The sequence below is a fragment of the Carettochelys insculpta genome, chromosome 15, assembly GCF_033958435.1.
Source record: "Carettochelys insculpta isolate YL-2023 chromosome 15, ASM3395843v1, whole genome shotgun sequence".
In the NCBI taxonomy this organism is placed as follows: domain Eukaryota; kingdom Metazoa; phylum Chordata; order Testudines; family Carettochelyidae; genus Carettochelys; species Carettochelys insculpta.
This window is the reverse complement of record NC_134151.1, coordinates 17,682,026-17,702,273: the sequence shown is the minus strand read 5'-3', so window position 1 is coordinate 17,702,273 and position 20,248 is coordinate 17,682,026. Positions and strand designations below refer to the sequence as shown.

Sequence of the window (20,248 nt, the reverse complement as noted above, 5' to 3'; positions counted from 1 at the left end):
ACTGATTGTTATGCGGTAGGCATCAAAGCCAAAAAACTTCCACTATTCTATATATCCCAATATTAAGTCAACACACCACTTAAACAGAGGGGATCCTATCAAAGGTTCACAAGACAAGTGCCACAACATGGTGATTCCAAATCCCTAAATATCTTTCCCCCAGTCCTGAAGTGGTCTGAAGACTCATACAATTTATTTTAATATCTCCCTTATTTCTAGAGTGCATTGTACTATGAAAGGAAGAAGAAACCTGCTTTAGAATACAGACTTAGCAATGAGACCTATTAGATCATCTGGTCCAACTCCCTGCCAATCCTAGATTGTTTCCTACAGTATGTTTTCTAGTGTTCTGTCCACTCTATTTTTAAAATTTCAAGCAATGTAAACTTCCATCACTTCACATGGAAGGCCAATCCAAACTAGTTTTAACACCACCACCCATGAAAAATAACCCATATAAAAACCAAACAAAGTCACTGTTTTTATGGATCACTGTACATTAACTACTGCACATATTTTAAAATGATAGCAAGACTATAAAATGACAACCATAAGTCATATTTTAAGATTCTTCTTACCATCTGCTATTTTTTAAATATTATTCACACTCATTCTTTTTTAAAAGGCACATTCCTTAAAATACTACAGTAAATAAACCACTGCACAAGCCTGCTAAGCTATAATAGCAGAGAACAGGTATTTATGTATCACAAGTTTCATGTAATAACTTTAAAACATAGCCCAGGAAATACAGCTTTAAAATGAAGCACTTACAGAAAGAAATTTAAAATGGAAGCATTGTCAGCACAAGTATATTTTATGGGCTATTAATCTTAAAACGTCAAAAAAGAATAGTATAGTTTAGAGTGACGTGTCAACTCAGAATGAAGCACCTAACAAAAATACAGTAGAAAATTTCTCAGAACAATATCTGATTGATATTGCTGTGTTCTGATTATGCAACAATACAGAGAGCTTTAGACCAAATATAAATGATTGTACACTGGGAATTAACTATCAAGCTCAAGCAAGAATTGCATGCATCAGAAATATACCTTATTCTTTGATGACAATTATTCCATCATTCTCTGAACATTTTTCACTTTGGTTTTCAAATGGCTTTTTACTGTAAAGGACTTTTTCAGAACAGCGAAATGAATCACAGTACGGTGCAAACTCCTTAATTGTTGGACATGACAGTATAGCAATCTTATTTTGTTAGAAAACTCAGCTTTCAAGATAAGTTTAATTTGGTTTCCAGCCATGCCTCCTTGAGCTGTGATCTTGTCAGATTTCTTCAGATAAAAGTTGGGTTAGGCCCTCCTCATAGTCCTCCAAGTAAATCCCAGGTGCTCAGATTAAGTGGAACTCTTGACTTTTCGTTCATATTGAACTAATGCCCCATTATGATAGTAAAGGTGATACAGAGTACTGCCATCAGATGGCACGTGAAGGAAAAAACACCCAAGACATTTTAATTAACAGCACCTTATAAGAGCCTTAAGTTTTCTTTTTTTCCTCCCTTTATTAAAGACCCAGTGGCACTGGTACCCTTCTCCACACATTTTGTTTTTAAACTCATTGTGAGTTTTGCCTCACTAGAGCTCCTTTGAAATTTCAGTTGGAAAATTATTTGCTGTAATTCAGCTGCATATCACCTGGGAGTGGATGCATGTGTATGTCTGTTAAGTACTTCGGGACTGTACTGGATGAGAAGCACTATTAAAATGTAAGTGACTTTCAGTAATAACACAAATAGTGGTGTTAGGGATAATTTTTTTCCCCCAAGACTACCATAAATCTGTTTTAGTGCCATCAAGGACAATAACAAAACTAAGCAAAAACCTTGATGTAGATAAATAAGAGTAGTCAGACAACTATAACCCTGAGACTGAAATTGTAAAATTAGTGCTTAGCAGTGACTGGAAATGAACTAAGCCTCAAGGTTTTATAGCATGTTCTTCTTCTATTAAACGATATATTAATGTAAAACCTGTGTGTATTTTAAAAGCATTTTCAGAAGACAGAACTGTTTCATTGCAATTTTCAGAACACATTCATGGGAAGCTTAAAACCCATTTGTTTTAAAATCTTTCACCTACAAAGTATGCTATTCCTATATATTTAAGCATTTCTCCTTCCCAAGAGAGCACCAGCATGGTCAGTCTTACCCTGGAGACAGTACTGAATCAGTAGAACCTTGTAATTCAAAACAGGAACTGACAATTATGCAAGTGTTTGGTATAGTTAAGGAAAGAGTACTTGAGACAGTTGTGATGAAATAGCTTAGTAGTTGTATCAGATACTGGGCTAGTTAAATAAATGCCAAAGATGACTTATTGCAAAGACAGAAGAGCATATGAAGCTGAAAAAGAAACATGGTCAGGTAGGTATGTTTTACCCATCTGAATAAGATTACAGAAATTGCGAATTTTTACATGCTGTGTGCTTAAAAGCATTTAACACAATTCAAGCCACTGATTACATAAAAACTTCTTGTGCGTCCATTTCTTATTAGTGTCCTTGAGAAGCCATTAGACACACACACAGTGCTTATGTGCATCGATACCTTTGTCTCTTGATATAGCAGGAAAATTAGTTGACTAGCAGGCAGTATGCAAATGATACCATAGTAGTTCTAAGAAAATAAAAGTTTTGTATCCTACCCAACCACATCATCCTAATTACTGCAGGAAACAGATTCCTTCTAAAACATACCTTTCAGTGAATCATTTTCAGCCCTCATTATGTCAATAAGTGAGTTCTCCAGTGAATGCATGTCAAAAGTTCTTGCACGATCCTGTAAATAAAACACAAAGCCAGTTTAGACAAAATGCGATCTAAGGCTACCTCAAATATGCAGAAGCTTGAACTTCATCCTACGTCACTGGATGAGAATTAAACATATACAGGGAAATTATATTTAAAGTAGAACTACAGGATTCTTGGTCTTTTATTAACAGTAAATTCACTTTAGAAGCTTCATTTTTGTATTAGCTACAGCATGAACAAAACATATGAAAATAAATGAAACTACAATTTTACTCTGAAAAACCCTCATTGCAGTAAGTGTTTTTAAAAAAATATTTAATGAATGAGACAACCTATACTGATCATACCATACTGACAATTTGCAAGACATACAAATCCAATCATACTTGATATTGTTAACAGACCAAGAAAATGTGGGTTTCTTTATGCCTGTTTTAAGAAAGGTACAAGATAGGAGTGTTCAGGTATGTATTCGAGGTGGCTGGAAAATGGAAAAAACAGAGGACACACAGAAGTGTCATCAGTTTAGCTTCCACTGGAGTTTTGTGGCCACTTGAAGTCTGGAGCTTGAACTACAAAATTTATTTGCCAAGTTTATTACTACCCACACGCACATAAATCTTGTTTAAAATAATGTAACAAACTGCAATTTAAGGCCACAGTTCAGGAAAGCAGCCTTGCTAAGGAAAGCACTTACCATTTTAAACTATGGCATTGCGATGCAATTTACAAGAAACCCTCCATTTAACAGACTAATTGGGGGGTACAGTGTTTGTTAATGCCAAAAGTCCGTTATATCCCAATGGTTATACAGTAAACCCTCTATTTAGTGGACTAATGGGAGGAGGGGTGTCTGTTAATGCTGAAAGTCAGTTAAATGCAAGGGTTTGCTTGTATGCGCATAGCGCGCCCCCCAGGCCCTCCCCATACTGTAAAACCGGTGACTCATAAGAGCTGCTGGAGACTCCTCAGGTCCTGGGCCGCTGCCTGGGCTGGTGAAGCCACCACAGTTAGAGCCCCAGACTGCAGCCAGAGCTGTCATGTGCTCCTCCCACCGGGTGTTGGGCATGTATACAAGTGCCTTCTACCCCTGTATGCACCCCACCCCGGTAGTAGTAGTACATGGCAGCTCCTGCAGCCTCAGCGGCTCCTACTGCGGTGGGTCCTGAAGCTGCAGCGTGGCAGCCCCAGCCACCTTGGCACAATGGCCCCAGCTGCAGCTGGTCCTGCAGCTGTGACAGGAGTGCCAGCTGTGCCGGTTCCAACCATGGCGTGGCTCCTGCAGGTGCTCCAGCAACTCCTTGGGGGCCCAGCCGCAGTAGCGCCAGTGAGTCACCAGCATTTGTGTATTTTCTTGTTAGGGGATGGTCAATTCAGTGGACTTCGGGAACAGCGGAAGGCTGGTGGATGTCCATTGTTCCCAAAGTCTGCTGAATCCGAGTCCACTAAACTGGGAGTTTACTGTACTGTATGATGGTGCCCTGACCTTCCCAGCCCATCATTCACTCCTGTCCTCTGCCTCCACCTTCCCTTCCCCTCTTCTACCCCATTCTTCCCCTCACACCTCCACCTCCCTCTTCCAATTACCAAGAGAAGAGCTAACTGCTGGCTTGGCTCCTTCCACCTCCTGCAGCTCTCAGAGATGCGGCTCCTCCAGCCCCTGGCTCTGAGCCACCTACGCGAAGGTAGAGCATGGCCACCCCCAGTCTGCCAGTAGGCAGCTGCCTCTGACACAATGGCTGCTGTTCAGCGCCATTGCAGACAGCAGCAGCCAGGCATGGACATGCTCCATGCACAGAGTGCTAATGGAGGAGAGCTCCTGCACTGCACTGAAGTCCTCCCCTCAGCTCCTCCTCTGGCCCCAGCCACTGCGGTGGCTGCTCCAGCCCTGGCAGCCCAGCTGTTTCTCCAGCTCCAGCTCTGCTGAGTCTCTAGCATTTTTTTTCTGGGCGGCGGGCGGGTGGGCGGGGGTGGGGGTGGGAGGGCTGGCAGACAGCATCCATTACTTCCAAAGTCACAGGGTCCATTAAATGGATGGTTTACTGTATGTTAATCCAGTATTATACAGTTATGAGTTATTTCAACATCTGTACAATTGAAGATGGTCACAAATTTCTGTTTACTGAAAATATTGGTGCCATACAGCCTAGTATTTTGGTAAAAACTTAACATTTTGTACATAGAAATTTCACTCTTTACACCCTGAATTTTGCAATTTTAAACAAATACTTAAAAACAAAGGACTAAAACTCTGGGGACAAACTGACTTGCATACTCTACCACCCCACCATCTGAATCCATTTGAAGTATATTTACCAAGGATTTCTCCTTCATTACAGCCAGCATCACCCTTCTGCATATTTCATAAATCACCCTTTCTTGACTAAAACAGCCAATGCTCAACTGAAGACCAAACTTCACTTCAGTCAAAGCCACCTACTTGGTTATCCAAGGTAAAAAATAACATCTTACATTAACAGAGGTTTGCAACCAAACATTTTTGTCCTCAGTTTCTTGATTTTAGTGTCTGTCTTTAACTTTCATATTTTAATAGTACAGCCTTTCAAAGTTACAAGTGTTCACTAGTCCAGGAACAATGCAGATTGTGCCATGATGAAATTATTTTAGTCTTCCACCCCTCCCCCAAATTTTCCCCACAACCATATCCCACACCAAGGAAACAGGAAAATAAAATTCTGCTAAACTACATTAACCAAAGTGGCATTTAATTTCTGTGTTCAAAAAGGAGACCACTTCTAATTGCAGATGTTATATTATGTTCATTTTCTAAGAGAGACCCATCTTCAAACCAAGACCAAGTGTGGAAAGTTTCTGCCTATAAGGGAACAAGAAAAGTGAATTTGTGTACAGCTATATAAATTATTACCCACAAGCAGAGAAACTAAACCTGCAACCATCTGGATGCAAAGCTAAAATTTTGTATGTTAACAGAACCACATTTCCACAGTATTCCGGTTTATTTGGATGGGAGAAGTTAAAAAAAATCCTGCATATATTGGTGCTATATGGTGAGTAACTGTTACTTTCTTTTGCCATGACACTGAAATATTGCTGCCATTCTGGCTGGCCACTGTATCACAAGAGAATCAGTCTTTAAATGGGAAACTGGTCATGGCCATTTGTGATTATGGAATACTCTGTGGCATTTTAGACTAGCAGTGGTTGGCTCTGTTGTCCTGGCCTAATTCCTATTTAGGAAGTCACCTTCCTATAGTAATTGTATTTGAGTTTACTTTTTATTTCCCTCTTAAAAAAAACACAAACAGAAAAAAAACCCGTAATCTTGTATGTTGCTGACAGAGTAGTTCAAGTACTCCCCTCCAGTGGCACTCAAATGATCCTTAGTTATCTGTAGATGTAGTCACTAACAGGACAAACATTTAATATGCTAATATGGCCAAAAAATAATTTCCTGTGTCTCTGCGGCTTTCCATGGAGTTAATTTCTCTCTAATGTGTATTACAAAAGAGCACACACATCTACCAAAAACACTGATGTAAGAACATTTGGTTTCTTTTCCTATAGCTTCACATTTATTCTTCTACTTGTTTTTTTCCTCTCACTGCTTCTGTTTCTTGATTTGATAATATTGACACCTAGTTACTATCTATTTCAAAGTCTAGTTATAATTCTATTAAGTCTATACCCAGGGTCTACACTACAAGTTTATGTTGGTATAACATCAGAGGTGCAGAAAATCCATACCTGAGTTAAACAGTTATATCAGCTTAACTCCTGGTGCAGACAGCCCCATGTCAACAAGAGGGCTTCTCACATCCCTTCTCCCTCTCGGGGATGTGGATCGACAGAAACAGCTTTCCTTTCAGCACAGATACTTCTTCACTAAGCGCTACAGTAAAGCAGCTAGACTGGTGCAGTTTGCGCCAATGTAGTACTGTAAGTGTAGACAAGCTTAAAAGCTTCAAGGAGATAAATTTGAATAATGTACATGGGTACAAAGGTGTGACTTATTTTAATTGACTTTAATGGGAATAGGTATAATCCATGCAAGTCAGAAATGAATAATGTCTGACATTAAGCTCTAATTTTTCAAAGACTCTGCATTGCTTCCATCCACAACTGGTTTTGATGGATACTATAGCACTTTCCTATCTCTCAACACGGCTCAGTATGTATTTCTTTCTGTTTTGTACCTTCTTTTGTGTTTTGAATCTCTCTTTAGCAATAAATCTGGAATTCAGCCTTACCAATATTCAAGTTGGCATTTCCAGCTGCTTATGTACATTTGCCACTCCTCCTAGGTCACAACAGCGGGAGCATGGAATCTCCAAAGCCTTGCAGACCCTTCAGCTGCCAGTCTGTCAATGACATCTCAGTGATCTAACATTTGATGTGAAAAATACTGCCAAACAGCCCCTGTATGTTATTTTGCATGCTATGCTGCCAACAAGCTGTGGGATCAATCCCAAAATAACTTCTCCCCACTAAATTTTTAGTGTTGTGCTGAGATTAAGTTATATTAGTGAATGTCATGGAAAGGAAATTGCATTCATCCGACTGAGTGTAAAAGAAGTGAAGTGGTTGGCATTCAAAACAAAAGCAATATTTGAACATATATGTGTGAAGAAAGATGGAAAAAAAAATGGAAATTCCCTCAAAGGAACAATTAGTTCTTTAATGGAAATTTTCCCTGTGTCCACTCACTTTCTCCCTGTTCCATTTTTAATTATATGCCCCCTTTACTGTCTCCCTTTATGATACATGAATTTCTTACAAGGATTTCAATGTCTTGTCAGTTTAGCTTTTCAAGTTGCCCTACCTACAGTTCTAAGCCTTGCTCATCTGTATTATCAAATAAAGTTGTGTGTCTGTGTTCTCACTGGTAGCCACGATTAAGTGATCGTTCACAATCTACAGAGACAGACCATTCTAAATCATTCAGAGCTTCGTCCTCTCCACATTCTAGTCAATTGTTCCGATCATACCTAGATGATGCAAGACACTGAGTAATATGAAATGATGAATTCCAGGAGGCCCAAACCCTCCATACTCAGTTATATGCCTTGATGAGATTTCTGAACAATCTAGTTCATTATCAATATATAACTGATAAACATGTTTTCCTCTTCAAGCCTGAGGAGATACCTAATAGCCTAGTCAGCTGGAGGCACTAAGTTACCAAAGCCTCAATCCTGGGAAACCACAAGTCTTGCCGCTGGCAAGTTAGAAAAAGTTTATGCTGCAGTGTCCCTGCTTATTGAGAGCAATCATTAAAAGGCCATAAACAAGGTTAATATGAATCTTAGCATCATATCCTTTCCGCAAAGCAACACTTATCAATAGTCTACAATACATGGTGTCGTCAACCCACCATGGCATCATGTATGTGTTATGGTCAGTGGGAGCAGCTCTCTCATCCACGCTGGCTATTCTTGTTTTGATGGAGTACCAGCATCGATGGGAGAATGCTCAGAGATCAACTTTACTGCATCTATGCAGACATGATAATCAATGGACAGTGGATCAACTGCTGCACCATCCATCCCTGACATAACGTAGACATACCAGAGGTAAGAATATAAGCTAGACCAAGAGTCTACTCTAGTTATCTTTTTAAATTGCTCAATAACTATGCTGGCAAGCCCAGTATTTTATTTCATATGACAGCTGATGCTATTTTTCAGTTACAGAATTTAAGTGGACTATGCCCTTATTTATACCGTAACATCCTCACAACAGCAGCCCATGTTTCCCGAGTACTATGTCATTGCAATTCCCTTTCACCAGGGCTTCTCCATCATCTGCAAGACATCCAAAATGCAGCATGTCATTCACCAGTCTGTAAACTACTTAGTATTTTGTCCATCCTGTATTATGTATTATTTACAGTGGGTAGGACAGCTTGAAAAATACCCATAGTGCCTTGAACTCAGATGGCAGCAGCAAGGCATGAAACCAGAAAAGCAAATCTATCAATGAAGTGGATAGAGCAATTATTCTACTTACTTTTTGAAACTACTGGGTGAATCCGAGTACTTTGTTCACTCAACTCCAAATAGTGCCTATTCCAAAAAGAACAGCTGTCGTAGGGCTTCCAGATTACTGACCACAAATATAAATCTGCACAGGCCTGAGCCCTCATCACTTTCATGGAGGTTGCACACTATTTAAGTGAGCCAATTTGGTTCATTGTGCAAAGAGATCCATGAACAATTTGACAGGCAAAGTATCATAGTAATATAAGGTCCAGAAGACAAACACCATGAGCATATCTTATTTTTTGCAGAATTTCCTCTATTAATCTAAGATATTTGACCCTAAATTACTTAAAATAGCATTAGTTTTGTTCAATGCAGAGTTCTAAAAGTTCATCCGGTGATCAACATTTCATCACCAAAATAAAAAGCAAGATGTGGTTTATCTGCAAATAACAATTGACACTAGCATTGGTGGCCATCTCACAGAAGAGATGTATGGCTACACATTCAAATATTGTAACATGTAAATATTAAGCTCTTGAGTTTTAACTTGGTAACCGTACATGGGCAAAAGCTGGCCTTTTCAGACACAAGTCAGTTTGTGTATCATATGAATTTAACTATACAGTACTCAGCAAAAGCAAGTCCAGTTCTTTCAAGCATACAGAGGGGAAGTGGATTCATCACACAGCGTGATGCTGATTTCTAAAGGGCCCTTCACTGAGTGACATTGGCAGTGGTCCCCAAGGAGTAACATTGGTGATCTATGCACAATAAATGTATGAATGAGAATAAAAGGATACCTTGATAATGACAACCCAAATTAAACTAAAATGTCTCTACAGCAGTAACAAAATAAATTTGTGTGTAACTGATATCATTCACTTAAGTTGATCACAAGAGTACCTTTACATTTCAAGAGTATGTATCAGAGTTCCTGGAAATTTGCTTTGTAAGAGGCCTCAAAGGGCAAGCACATTTACGTTTGGCAAAAATAGACTTGGAGAAACAAGGTCCTACGGAGATTCAAATTATAGACCTAATACAAGATACTGTTTTTAAGATATTAACAGTCGCATGCTGTAAGAAATATTGGAATTTGTATAAAAACAGCATTGCTTAGACCAACTATATAAATGTAATATTTAGCAGGCCACACCCAAATAATATAGAGCTGATATCCTATAGAAGCAAACAGTATGCAGAAGTCTGACCAGATCACTCTGAAGGAAATAGGAGTTGCAGGCCTGTTTCCTTCTTGCTGCCTAGAAATAATTTCAAAATACTTACAGTAACCATGACAATGTGATCTAGTGGTTAAGCGCTGAAAGATAAACTCCAGGATTCTAGTCTCATTTATGCCATCAATTCTTGTGAATTTGAGCAAGGTCACAGCCTCTGAGCCACGTTGTCCCTGCATCTACCCTTAAAGGATATTTTAAGTACTTTGAGATCTGTGGCTGACAGGTACTATGTAAAAACACAGTTTAAAAAGGAGAGTGCAGGGTCTAGGACAAATCAGCCTGTACCGGCCATCCTTCACATTTTTTTTTAAATATAAGTGACATCTGGTGTGGGCAGGATACACCAGTGCTGATGGTTGAGGGATGATGGAGTCACAAGATTGCACCTGCGCTAGGAGAGGGGGGCCCCCCTGTGCTGCAGGGTACAAGAAAAGGGAGGGGGGCTGAGCAGAAGGCCAAAGGAGGGGGTCAGCTTAGCATAGGCATGCTCTGGCAGCACTAATACATCAGCAGCTGGTGCAGCAGTAGGCAACACTGGGAGCCAGCAGGGAGGGCTGGGGTCATTCCTGCTGGAGATTGAACTCAAGCTCTGTCATGCTGAGAAAGAAAAAAAAAATACAATGCACACTTCCCCCTAGTGAGTGTGGGCCTGACCTCCCTACCCACATAACTCCCATTCCCTCCAACCTGACCCAGCCCCCTGTAACCTAACACCATGCCCCCCCAGGCTGGCCTTGTGTCATCTGCACTCTGAAGTGCAAGGCCCCTAAAACGCGGTGCCTGAAGCAGTCATCCCAATTCACCATATACAAGGGACAAGTCTGGAGATGCTTATAAATAGGAAAAAATTACATCATACAATTTAGATTTCATAACATCCATCCAATTCCAGAATAAAAACACTTAAGATAAATTATGGATATTACATATTGTGATATTATACACACTAGAAATTGAACAAGAAAACTTCACGTTGTGGAACAGAATGTTCAGCATGGACGTGAACCAAAAACCTAAGATCTAAATTCTCCTGATCTTCACAGATGGTTGATAGGGATTTAACCACCAAACTGCACACAAAACTCTATGCAACCTGTAGCCGTGCCATCAGTATCACCTGACCAATTAAGACTCCAGAAACTGAGACTTCTATTCAATGCTTCCCAAGATGAGGCAATTGCAAACCATAGTGTGCCAATGCTATGAAAGCCAAAACAGTATAAAAATCAAAGCCTGCCTGGGTGTGGACAACTTGCTTGTAGCAAAGGCAGTACCTAATATTACAAAATATAAATTGTTTGAAGAGTCAGGTATCTATAATGATGCAAACTTGTAAACTGGTGATTTAAGCAACTTAGTGAAGATGATTAAGCAGTATTTATGGTGCAAGCATAGTTGCACGTACCATACTTTACAACCGGTGTTTCAGTTGTATTCAACATACATTGTTGATTCCTTTGGAGAGCCTTCCTTTTCAGAACTGCTATATACTACAGTTAAGGAAAGATCAACTCTAATTCCTACCCATTGTATGTGCTTTGGAAGTTTGAAGCTTTCTGAAAACTCCCAATTCCCATTTTAAAAAAAACTGGTGTCGTAGCTGTGAAATCATTCGTCTTTATTTCTTTGTTTGCCTCTATAGTTTCCAGTAACTCTATATCTGGGAGTCCGTAACACTTAGCCCAGTTCTACACTACATCTGAAAATTGATTTCAGATATTCAACTCTAGCTACAGCAACTGAGGAGACAAGACTGACGTATCGGAAATCAACTTGTGAGACTGTCTTTACTAAGGAAGCTCCTGTCGACCTTCCTTACTCCTCATAATAGCAAGCAGTACAGAGGTTGACTGCTGACCCCAGACAGATCGATTTCGCACATCTTTACCAAACACGCAAAATCAAACTCTGGAATGTCAACCCTGACCAGGTTGATCTTCATGGAAGAGTAGGCAAGACCTAGTCAAGGCTCTTGGTAGCTTTAGGCATTGGACATGAATTCCAGATTTTATTTCTTTCTTAAGTAGAATGATTTAGCTTAACTCAGCTGCTATGTATACCACACTCTCCCTGTAAATGGTGTCTTCCAACTTCTAATCCAGTAACTGCTGAATTAACAAGGCACTGAATAAACAGGTTTTTCCTGAACGGATATTGCTGTGTGCTGCTCTGATCATTTTTTTAGCTTCACCAGGAAGAGTAAGATGAAAGCTGGCAAATTCAAGTGAACCAAAAGTGCTCAATCCTATGAAAGCTCTTATGCTCCATCAAAGTTTTTTAAATATTAAGGCTAGTCACAGTCCTGTCTATCAATTTCAAACAACATGCTTAACTCCACTTCTGCTGCAGGTAAACCTCTGTATGTGTCTACTGTGCACTAACCCGTATTGTCTGTTCTATGGTGCCCTGCTGTGTATGCAATTAATTTTCAAAGCAAAATGCTTAATCAGATTCCATATTTTAATCTTAGCAAACATAATTCAAATAACTTACTAACAAAGGCACTCTTGAAAAAATTCTCGAGGATCAGAAACATGCAGGAGGTTAAAAGTTTGAGTACAAATGTCAGTAATGAATTTACAAAACAAGAAAACATTAACTTCCACAGTACTTAAATTGTGCATGCCATACCACACTCTAGAGCTTTTAATTCCACAGACCAATAGCTAAATCAATTGGGGGAATATCATAAAACATCAGTTACTATACAGCGAATATAGTTTTAGAAAATGGGTGAACCGGAACTTAAAATCCCTAATACATATTCTAATCTAAAATGATAACAAAGCTTTATGGATTAAACCTACTGATACAAGTAAACCTTTTCAACAAAACAGGTAGCTGCATCATTTTATGCATCCAGCTCTCATTCTATCAAGAGGCTCCTCCAGAACAATAAGAAAATAAAAATTAAAATCAGGAAGTGAGCAAAGTAAAGATCGTTAGCAAGATTCTTTTATAATGAAAGATTGGCAAATGCATTATCCAAGAATATTTTTACTTCTAAAATGCTTTGTAAACTGACCGCAAGTGCAAAATTCTATGAAATGGGTTATTTGAATTTTGTTTTCATGTCTCAGCCTAAGAAACTATGAAGAAATTTGTCTGAACTTTTTTTTTTTTGGGGTACAGAAAGCTGAGCACTGTTGCTCAACTTGTTAATGTCTTCAAGGATTGATTCTACAAATATCCTCACATGTTTTAAGATGAGAGCTTGAAACCTGGAAATGCCTATCAAAGCAAAAGTTAGATATTGCATAACAAACAGTGTGTTTCAGTCATTTAAAAAGTGCAAATATGTAGCAAGAGGAAAGCCTGCACGATCCTGAGGACAATGCTGCACTGCTGCTCAAATACTGACAATTCACAGTCCTGTGGAGCTGCTAGACTTTCAGTGTCATGGGGAAGAAAATGGGGACAAACTGTTTTTCAAAAATCCCACTTGTTACATAACAGGTCCACTCATCCATTTGTTCACATGACCAGGGAAACATACAATAATTAAGAACCTACAATTTCTCTTTTCAAGGGTTCAGTTTATTATTTCAAAAGCTAGCAACTCTTTGAATTAGAGATCCAAAAAGGATGACAAACAGCGGCGCTGCTCTTTTGGAAAAGATCTGTAAGAAGTCTAATTCTGAAAAGCTAAAACAAATAAGAAATTAGCTAATGAAAGCTTCATATAGTGGTAAAATATCAAGATGGAGACTTAACAAAAAAAAACCTAGGTGTTATTTACTACTCTAACAGTGACTTGCTTGACTTTGGGCAAGTCACTTAACCTCCTGTGCCTTGGATTCTCCAACTGTAAGAACAAGATCTTGTCTGCTCTGCTACGTGATTTTCTTAGACTGTGAAATACTCAGAAAAACAGTACTATAGAGCTACCAAGCATCACAACAGCAAAGCAATTTGTACATGCCCACCACAATACTGGAACAGCTACATTCACCCTTATAAAAATAGCAATCAAATCAACACAGAAAATCATCCTTATTTTTACCTACAAAAATTAGTTATTTTTGTATCATGGCAAATCATTAACAGTCATGAGGCAGAAACAATTAAAATCAATAATGGTTCACATAAGTTACACGAATATATGTAAAACTCGCCAATAAAAGACAAGCATTTAGGTATGGCTGCCATAGGATCTCTGCCACAAGATAAGCTTCAAGATATAGTGCTATATTTCACTAAAACTTTGAGTAAAGATCTCTTTTCTTTAAAAAAGAAAAAAAATCATATTCTCAAAAGTTCATGTTTGTTCTTCCATATTCTTGCATTCTAAATAAAATAATTCTGATAATATGAGGGCAACACTCATATTTAAATATGAAACTAAAAGTTAAAAGAAAGGGGGAACCAGGAATAGATAGTTTATCAAATATCCAGATTCTGTTGCAGCAGCAAAGGTAGCTTTCAGCACTTAACTGCATATGGATTGTAAGAAGAGTCCAGTAATGAAAGTCGCAGGCAAAACACGCTTTCCTCCTCAAAAACAGTTAATATACATACAACTATATTCGCATATTCCATCGTAAGCCAAAAATCCTCATGATTTGAGTCAAGAATACAATCTGAACCCTCCAGCAAAACAACCCATATGGGCAACTATTACATATTTTTCCACTGTTCTCAAAACTGAAGTCACTTTTTAAAACAATCCCAAAGATATTAAAGATTTCACATCACAACAGTTAGAAAAAGCAACAGCCCAAAATGGTAGGGAAAATCAGCAACATCTTTTCTGGATCTGCAGCGCTGGAGTCCTATTTTGCTGCCCTGCCCTTTTCTTGTTCACCATGGAAAATAAATGATAGTTACAGACAGGAAAACATTTCCTTCTATCACTTTCTTTTTCCTGGCATGAAGAAGTGTCAGACGTGGTCTTGATATGTATACCTTCATCTTATTGTTTATGTAAACAGACACCAGTATGTTATGTAGAATGATATTTAACAATGATAAAATATCAGATGTATTTGAGATATAGAACATAATACAAAAGCCACATTTGGGAATTGTTTAGCTTTGTTAATTTCCTTGATACCAAAAGGAGCACATTTTATATCAACATATATACACATTTGGGCCTTAAATGCAGCACCAAGGATACACTTGAGCTCATTCTGTCACTCTGTACATGAGCTCCGTGTCAAGATACAAAATAAATTCAACAGGGAGCCAAGTCTTGCTGCAATGAAGTTGAAAAAAGACCAACCATTACTAATGCCCTCAGTATATAAATTTGGTACATTGGACACCAGTTCTTTGTAATATTTCCCACTCTTAAAATTAAGATCAATTATTGCTATGCATTTCAAGATAATCCAGACTCCACCTGACGTTTGAATTACCAGCAGTTCTGAGTAAAAAGAAATTCCAAATGAAAAGAGCTGCTGCTCTGTTTTCAAAAGGCTGATTAGGTCCTGTAAACCAAATATTAATTTACCAAATGGAACTGCAATGGTTCTACAGGGTCACTATAAAATATATCTAGATTTCTTTGGGATTGTTGTTAATATGATAAATGTTCTGAGGTTCGTCTAATCTATTGATCTTTCATTCCCAAATTAAAAGTAGGTCATCCTGATTCTTACACCATGGCCAGAGATGCTGCAATTATTTCGCAATCTTTACTTTTGCCCTTGTTTGAAGATCCTGAAAAATAAGCCACTAGACATTAAAAATATCTTGTGTTTTGGATCCACCCTATGGAGTTCTTTTTCAAGCATATGAAAGCTACCAACCTACATCTGTGGTCAGACAACTATTACTATTACTGTTGAAATGTTGGTTGTATATCTGGATCACTATCAGCTAGCTAACTTTAACCTTCACAAACTAGATATGTTTCCTATAAATCTGAAGTGTCGGACAATCTGCCTCCTGACAGTACGAGGTGTAGCACAGTGTAGGCCAACAACTGAAATTCGCCCAGATCTATTTTTAGTAAAAAATTAATATCGTATAACCAATATTTGTTACCATTGCTGGTGGGAAAAAATGGTTACGCAAAGAAAAAGGTCAGATTAGCAGTTTCAATTATACAGAAAAAAAAACTATGGAAACATTTAAGTCACATCATACAAATCCATGACTATTTTACAACACAACGCAGTGAACAAGATTTAAGAATTACTGAATGCATGTTCTCCACATATAGTGCAATATTTCCAAGTATTTCAAATTTTTAAGTGTTAAAGTCAGCAAAACTTAATTTTTAATCCTTTTTATAAAGGTTATATTTTTAAAAAGAAAAAACATGTGTTCATTATTGTTTACTGCATGCAATGTTAATTACCATGATGGAACTGAACCTTAATATCTGTCCCACTGGGCTATAAATAGAAATTTATCTGACAAGCGCTATTGAAAAAAAATACATGATTCACAGCTCAGAGATCATGAAGACTAAATATCACAGGGTGAATTACAAGTTGGACATGTTCACATTATTTCAATTTAAATTCAGTTTCAACCATACAAGTCTGGTAACTGCAGCATATTAAATAAAAAAAAAAATCAACCACACTGTTTCTATAACAATTAAAATTATCCATATTTTTACATGCATATTAGCAGAGTAGAGTCTCACCTGAAAAGGAAATATGTTGTCAGCTCTGTTCAAACTATCATCCATCCAAGATTTGGGAGCAAAGGCCGAGCTGGGCCGAGCATACTTCTGCAACTGGATATGATTACTTGCAAAATTCTTCTTCAGCGGTGAGATGGAGTTCAAGGGTGTTATCCCGCCATTCAGTCCCCTACGGTGGTCTCTCCCTTGGGACCCTCCCCACCCACCATATCCACCGCCACCGGGGCTCCATGAAGAAGATGGTGTCGGTGATGGGCTTTGGTAGCTGCTCCATGGAGAAGGTGGTTTGTTAAGATTATTAGCCAAATGAGGCAGTTGATTAAAAGCAGCATTTCTATGTGTAAATGGAGGTGGATGAGGGCTTGCAGGAGATCTCCTCTGTTGTTGATGCTGATTGTGATGATGCTGAAAATGGGGGTGATGAGGGTGGTGTTGAGAGAGGGGTCCAATCTGAGGGGAAAAGCTACCTCCAAAGCCAGGGCTGACATGATGTGGAAAATTCTGAAACAGCAGAGCACCATTATTAGCTGAGGCAGCAGGGACCCCTCCCTGGTGAAAAAAACTGGCATCTTCATTGATTATTGTAGAAGAAGAAGGAGCTATAGCTGCTGACCAGTTACTAAAACCAGTCAGAGAAGATGCAGTGGATGTTAAGGGCTGAGTTGAAGTACCTAGCCCTGAAGCTTCTTGATAATCAAATCCTGTTAACACTGGTGATTCTATTCTTATTTTCTCTTTCCCACTGCCATTCTCTGAAGAATTGTCCCCCTGATTTTCCTCAGATTTAGCCTTCTCAGGTTCAGGCAGCATGCCTGCTTCCTGACTTTGACTAGGGGAAAGCTGCTGTTTTTCTAGAGCCTCTTGCTTTTCCTGTTGCTGAGTTTTAGATTTTTCTGACCCCAGAATCTCATCCTGAATGTTATGGGCAGCTGGAGCAGGAAAGAGCCAAGCTGACCCAGCACTACTGCCATTGGCAGCTGTGTTATTATTTATAAAAGCAGCAGGGCTGGGGGCTGCATTTTGATGATGGTGTGGAGGCTGCAGATGTGGATGAAATCTCACTGGAAAAGCTGACTTATTCCCAGTGTTGTTTTGCACTAACACTCCAAACCCGTAATCCCCCATTTATTATATTTAGAATTTTATTTTCTCCTGTAAAAAAATGTTTAGTGTTTCCCTCCTCCTCCTCCTCCTCCAAAAAGGAACTAGAAAATATCTTGTTTCAGTCTAGATAGTCCAGTTTCTTCCTCCAAACACGCCTTAGAAATTTCTGATTTGGATCGAAGTTCTGGTTCTTTCAAAGATAAATCTGTAAATAGTTAACGTGTTGTCAATTTATGTTTGTTTCCTTCCTCTGGTTAGAAGGAAAAGAAAAATAAATCTTTGGTTAGCAAAATATGTTGCTTCCTTTTCCTAAAGGAAATGCTCATCAATAAGAGAAAAATCTTCCGATGATAGGAATAAAGAAATTTTAACTAGCCTGTTTTTTCCTCCTCAGCAGCCTTGACTCGGCCATAAATGAGTTAAGAGGAAAAGAGATACAATGACGGCTGGTCCCTCCACCTCTTGGAAGGGGAAAAAAAAAGGATTTAAGTCCAGAATAATTTAATAAATTCTATATAATCTAATATATATTTGTTTCCTGTTCAAAAAAAGTCCTTGCTGTGGATATGGGAAGATTTTACCTCAGCTTTTTAGCATTCATTAGAGGAGTGAATTCTGCAGGTTTTTTCTTTTCCTGCTTCTGCCCAGTAAGCCTTTATTGTGTTTAATAATATATATTATTTTGTATGTGTGTCCTTTAGAGGAGTCCTGGCTTATTAAAGGGGTAAGCTTTTTATCTCAAAGTCAATATTCTTGAGATGGGAAGGGAGCAAGCCGTGCTGGAGAAGGGTGGATTCTTGATGCTGCTCCTGTTGGGTTGGGTTTCTGAGCTCGCCAGGCTCCCCTCCTATTTATGATCCAATATTTGTGTGTCCTTCAAAGGAGTCCTGGCTGTCCGAAGAAGAAGAGTTTCATTTTAGAAATCTGCATTTAGCATTGGGGAAAGGGGGAGGGGGGAGAGCAGGCAATGACTTGTGCAGGAGGAGGGAGGTGTCTTGCTGCTGCTTCTGGAAGGGTGGTTTCTGTTACTGGGCTCGCCCCCTTTTACTGAGCTAGGTAGGCTCCCTTCAGCTGAGGGAGCCCTTGTCTGCCAGGGAGGGTGGATTTTACCCCAGGGACTGGGCAAGGGACAAGAGGCTGGCGCAGGCAGGCTGAGCTCGCCAGGCCCCTCTTCTCTATGGGGTACCCTCTTCTTCTCCCACTCCCACCCCCACCCCCCAGGAGTCCTAGCGTCCGGGAAGGCAGGAGGGATTTTACCTCAGGAGAGCAGCCGCCTCCAGCGGGGAGGGGATGGTGCAGGCGGCGGGGGGCTGGGCTCCTCTCTCCCCCATGGAAGGTGTTTAACCGGCTCTCCCAAATCGCCCGCAGATTACGGGACAGGGTCACGATCGATTAGTGCAGCAGGGAAGGGAGACCGCTGGAGTCACCCGGGGGTGGGGTCCTACGGCGGCGACTCCGAAGCGTCCTCGCAGCTGCTGGCGATCGCCCTTACCCCTCATGTAAAAGAATCGATTATCGCGGGGGGCGGGGGCGCGAGACCGGCTCCGAAGAGTCGGGAAGCGTTTCAGTAATCGGCGACTGTAGATATTACGGAGTCTCTTGCTCCCCGGCCACCTCCTGCCCGCTGCCGCAGCCGGTACCTCCCTCCCCGCCCGGCCGCCGCCGAGCCCAGTCTCCTCAGGACAGAGCCGCCGAGCGAAATGACAACCAGCTGGAGGGAGGCAGCGCGGCACTTCCGGTTTGAGGGAAGGACACACCTCCTGTCCCGCCTCCCTTGCGTCGCCTCAGCCGGAGGCCGCGCCCCCGCCTGCTTCACAACCCTCTTCCTGGCGACCGCCATAAGCTGCAGGGAGCGGCGACGCCCATTTTTGGTAGGGGCACCAAAGTGCCACTCCGACAGCCATCTTTGTGACGGGCATTCTTCCCTGCTTAGGAGCCATCTTGGATGGGGGCAAGCATCCGCCAGCTCCAAGCGCGACGGCCATCTTGGACCGAAGAAAGCAGGTATTCCTGAAGCAGCCATCTTTGAATATGGCAGCGCCCTGCAGCTCTATTGTGAGCAGGGGACCCGCCATTGGGCAAAACTCAGTGTTAAGTGGGGGTGGGGGAGGGGCAGAAGGTGTGAAACCTGTGAGAGACAGAATAGCTTGGAGAAAACCTGGGCACAATGCAATGCCTGCTGCCAACCTCATCACACCATATGCCCAGACAGCGGCAGCCACTACCATCACCAGCTCCCAGTAATGTCCTGACGGTTTCGGCTCACTGCAAATCCCACCTCATTGTAAACACCCAGACCCTGAAGGTTCAGACCACTTACACAGACCTCACCTACCTCTCCTCATGATCCCCAAGGGCTGAAGCCTTTTGCAAACCCAGTCACCCCAACAGCTGAGCAGTACAGCAGTCCCTGCCTCCCTGCACTACCCTATCAGCTCCTGGACTGGTGTATGTTACAAAACCTGCTGTACTACAGGACCTCATTGCTCTGTGAATTAAGGCCCAAAGCAATTCCACTTCCCTGTAATAAATACATCATTCCCAGAGTGGGTTACAGGGCACAGAGG

At 40.4% G+C, this 20,248-nt stretch overlaps 1 protein-coding gene across 5 annotated transcripts in view; it reads right to left on the bottom strand.

The window, feature by feature from the left end:
• Nucleotides 1–19,386, bottom strand: part of CPEB4 (cytoplasmic polyadenylation element binding protein 4) — a 70,687-nt gene extending 51,301 nt beyond the window's left edge. For 2 of the 5 annotated variants that reach the window (XM_075009270.1, XM_075009273.1), the window contains exons 1-3: nt 18,939–19,386; nt 16,578–18,572; nt 2,719–2,800 (exon numbers count right to left, since the gene is read on the bottom strand). In XM_075009270.1, coding sequence (XP_074865371.1) covers nt 2,719–2,800; nt 16,578–17,702 — 1,207 coding nt within the window. In that variant the 5' untranslated portion in view covers nt 17,703–18,572; nt 18,939–19,386. The remainder of the gene's footprint in view (nt 1–2,718; nt 2,801–16,577; nt 18,573–18,938) is intronic. The other 3 variants (XM_075009271.1, XM_075009272.1, XM_075009274.1) reach the window with 3 other exon arrangements.
• Nucleotides 19,387–20,248: the final 862 nt, after the last annotated feature.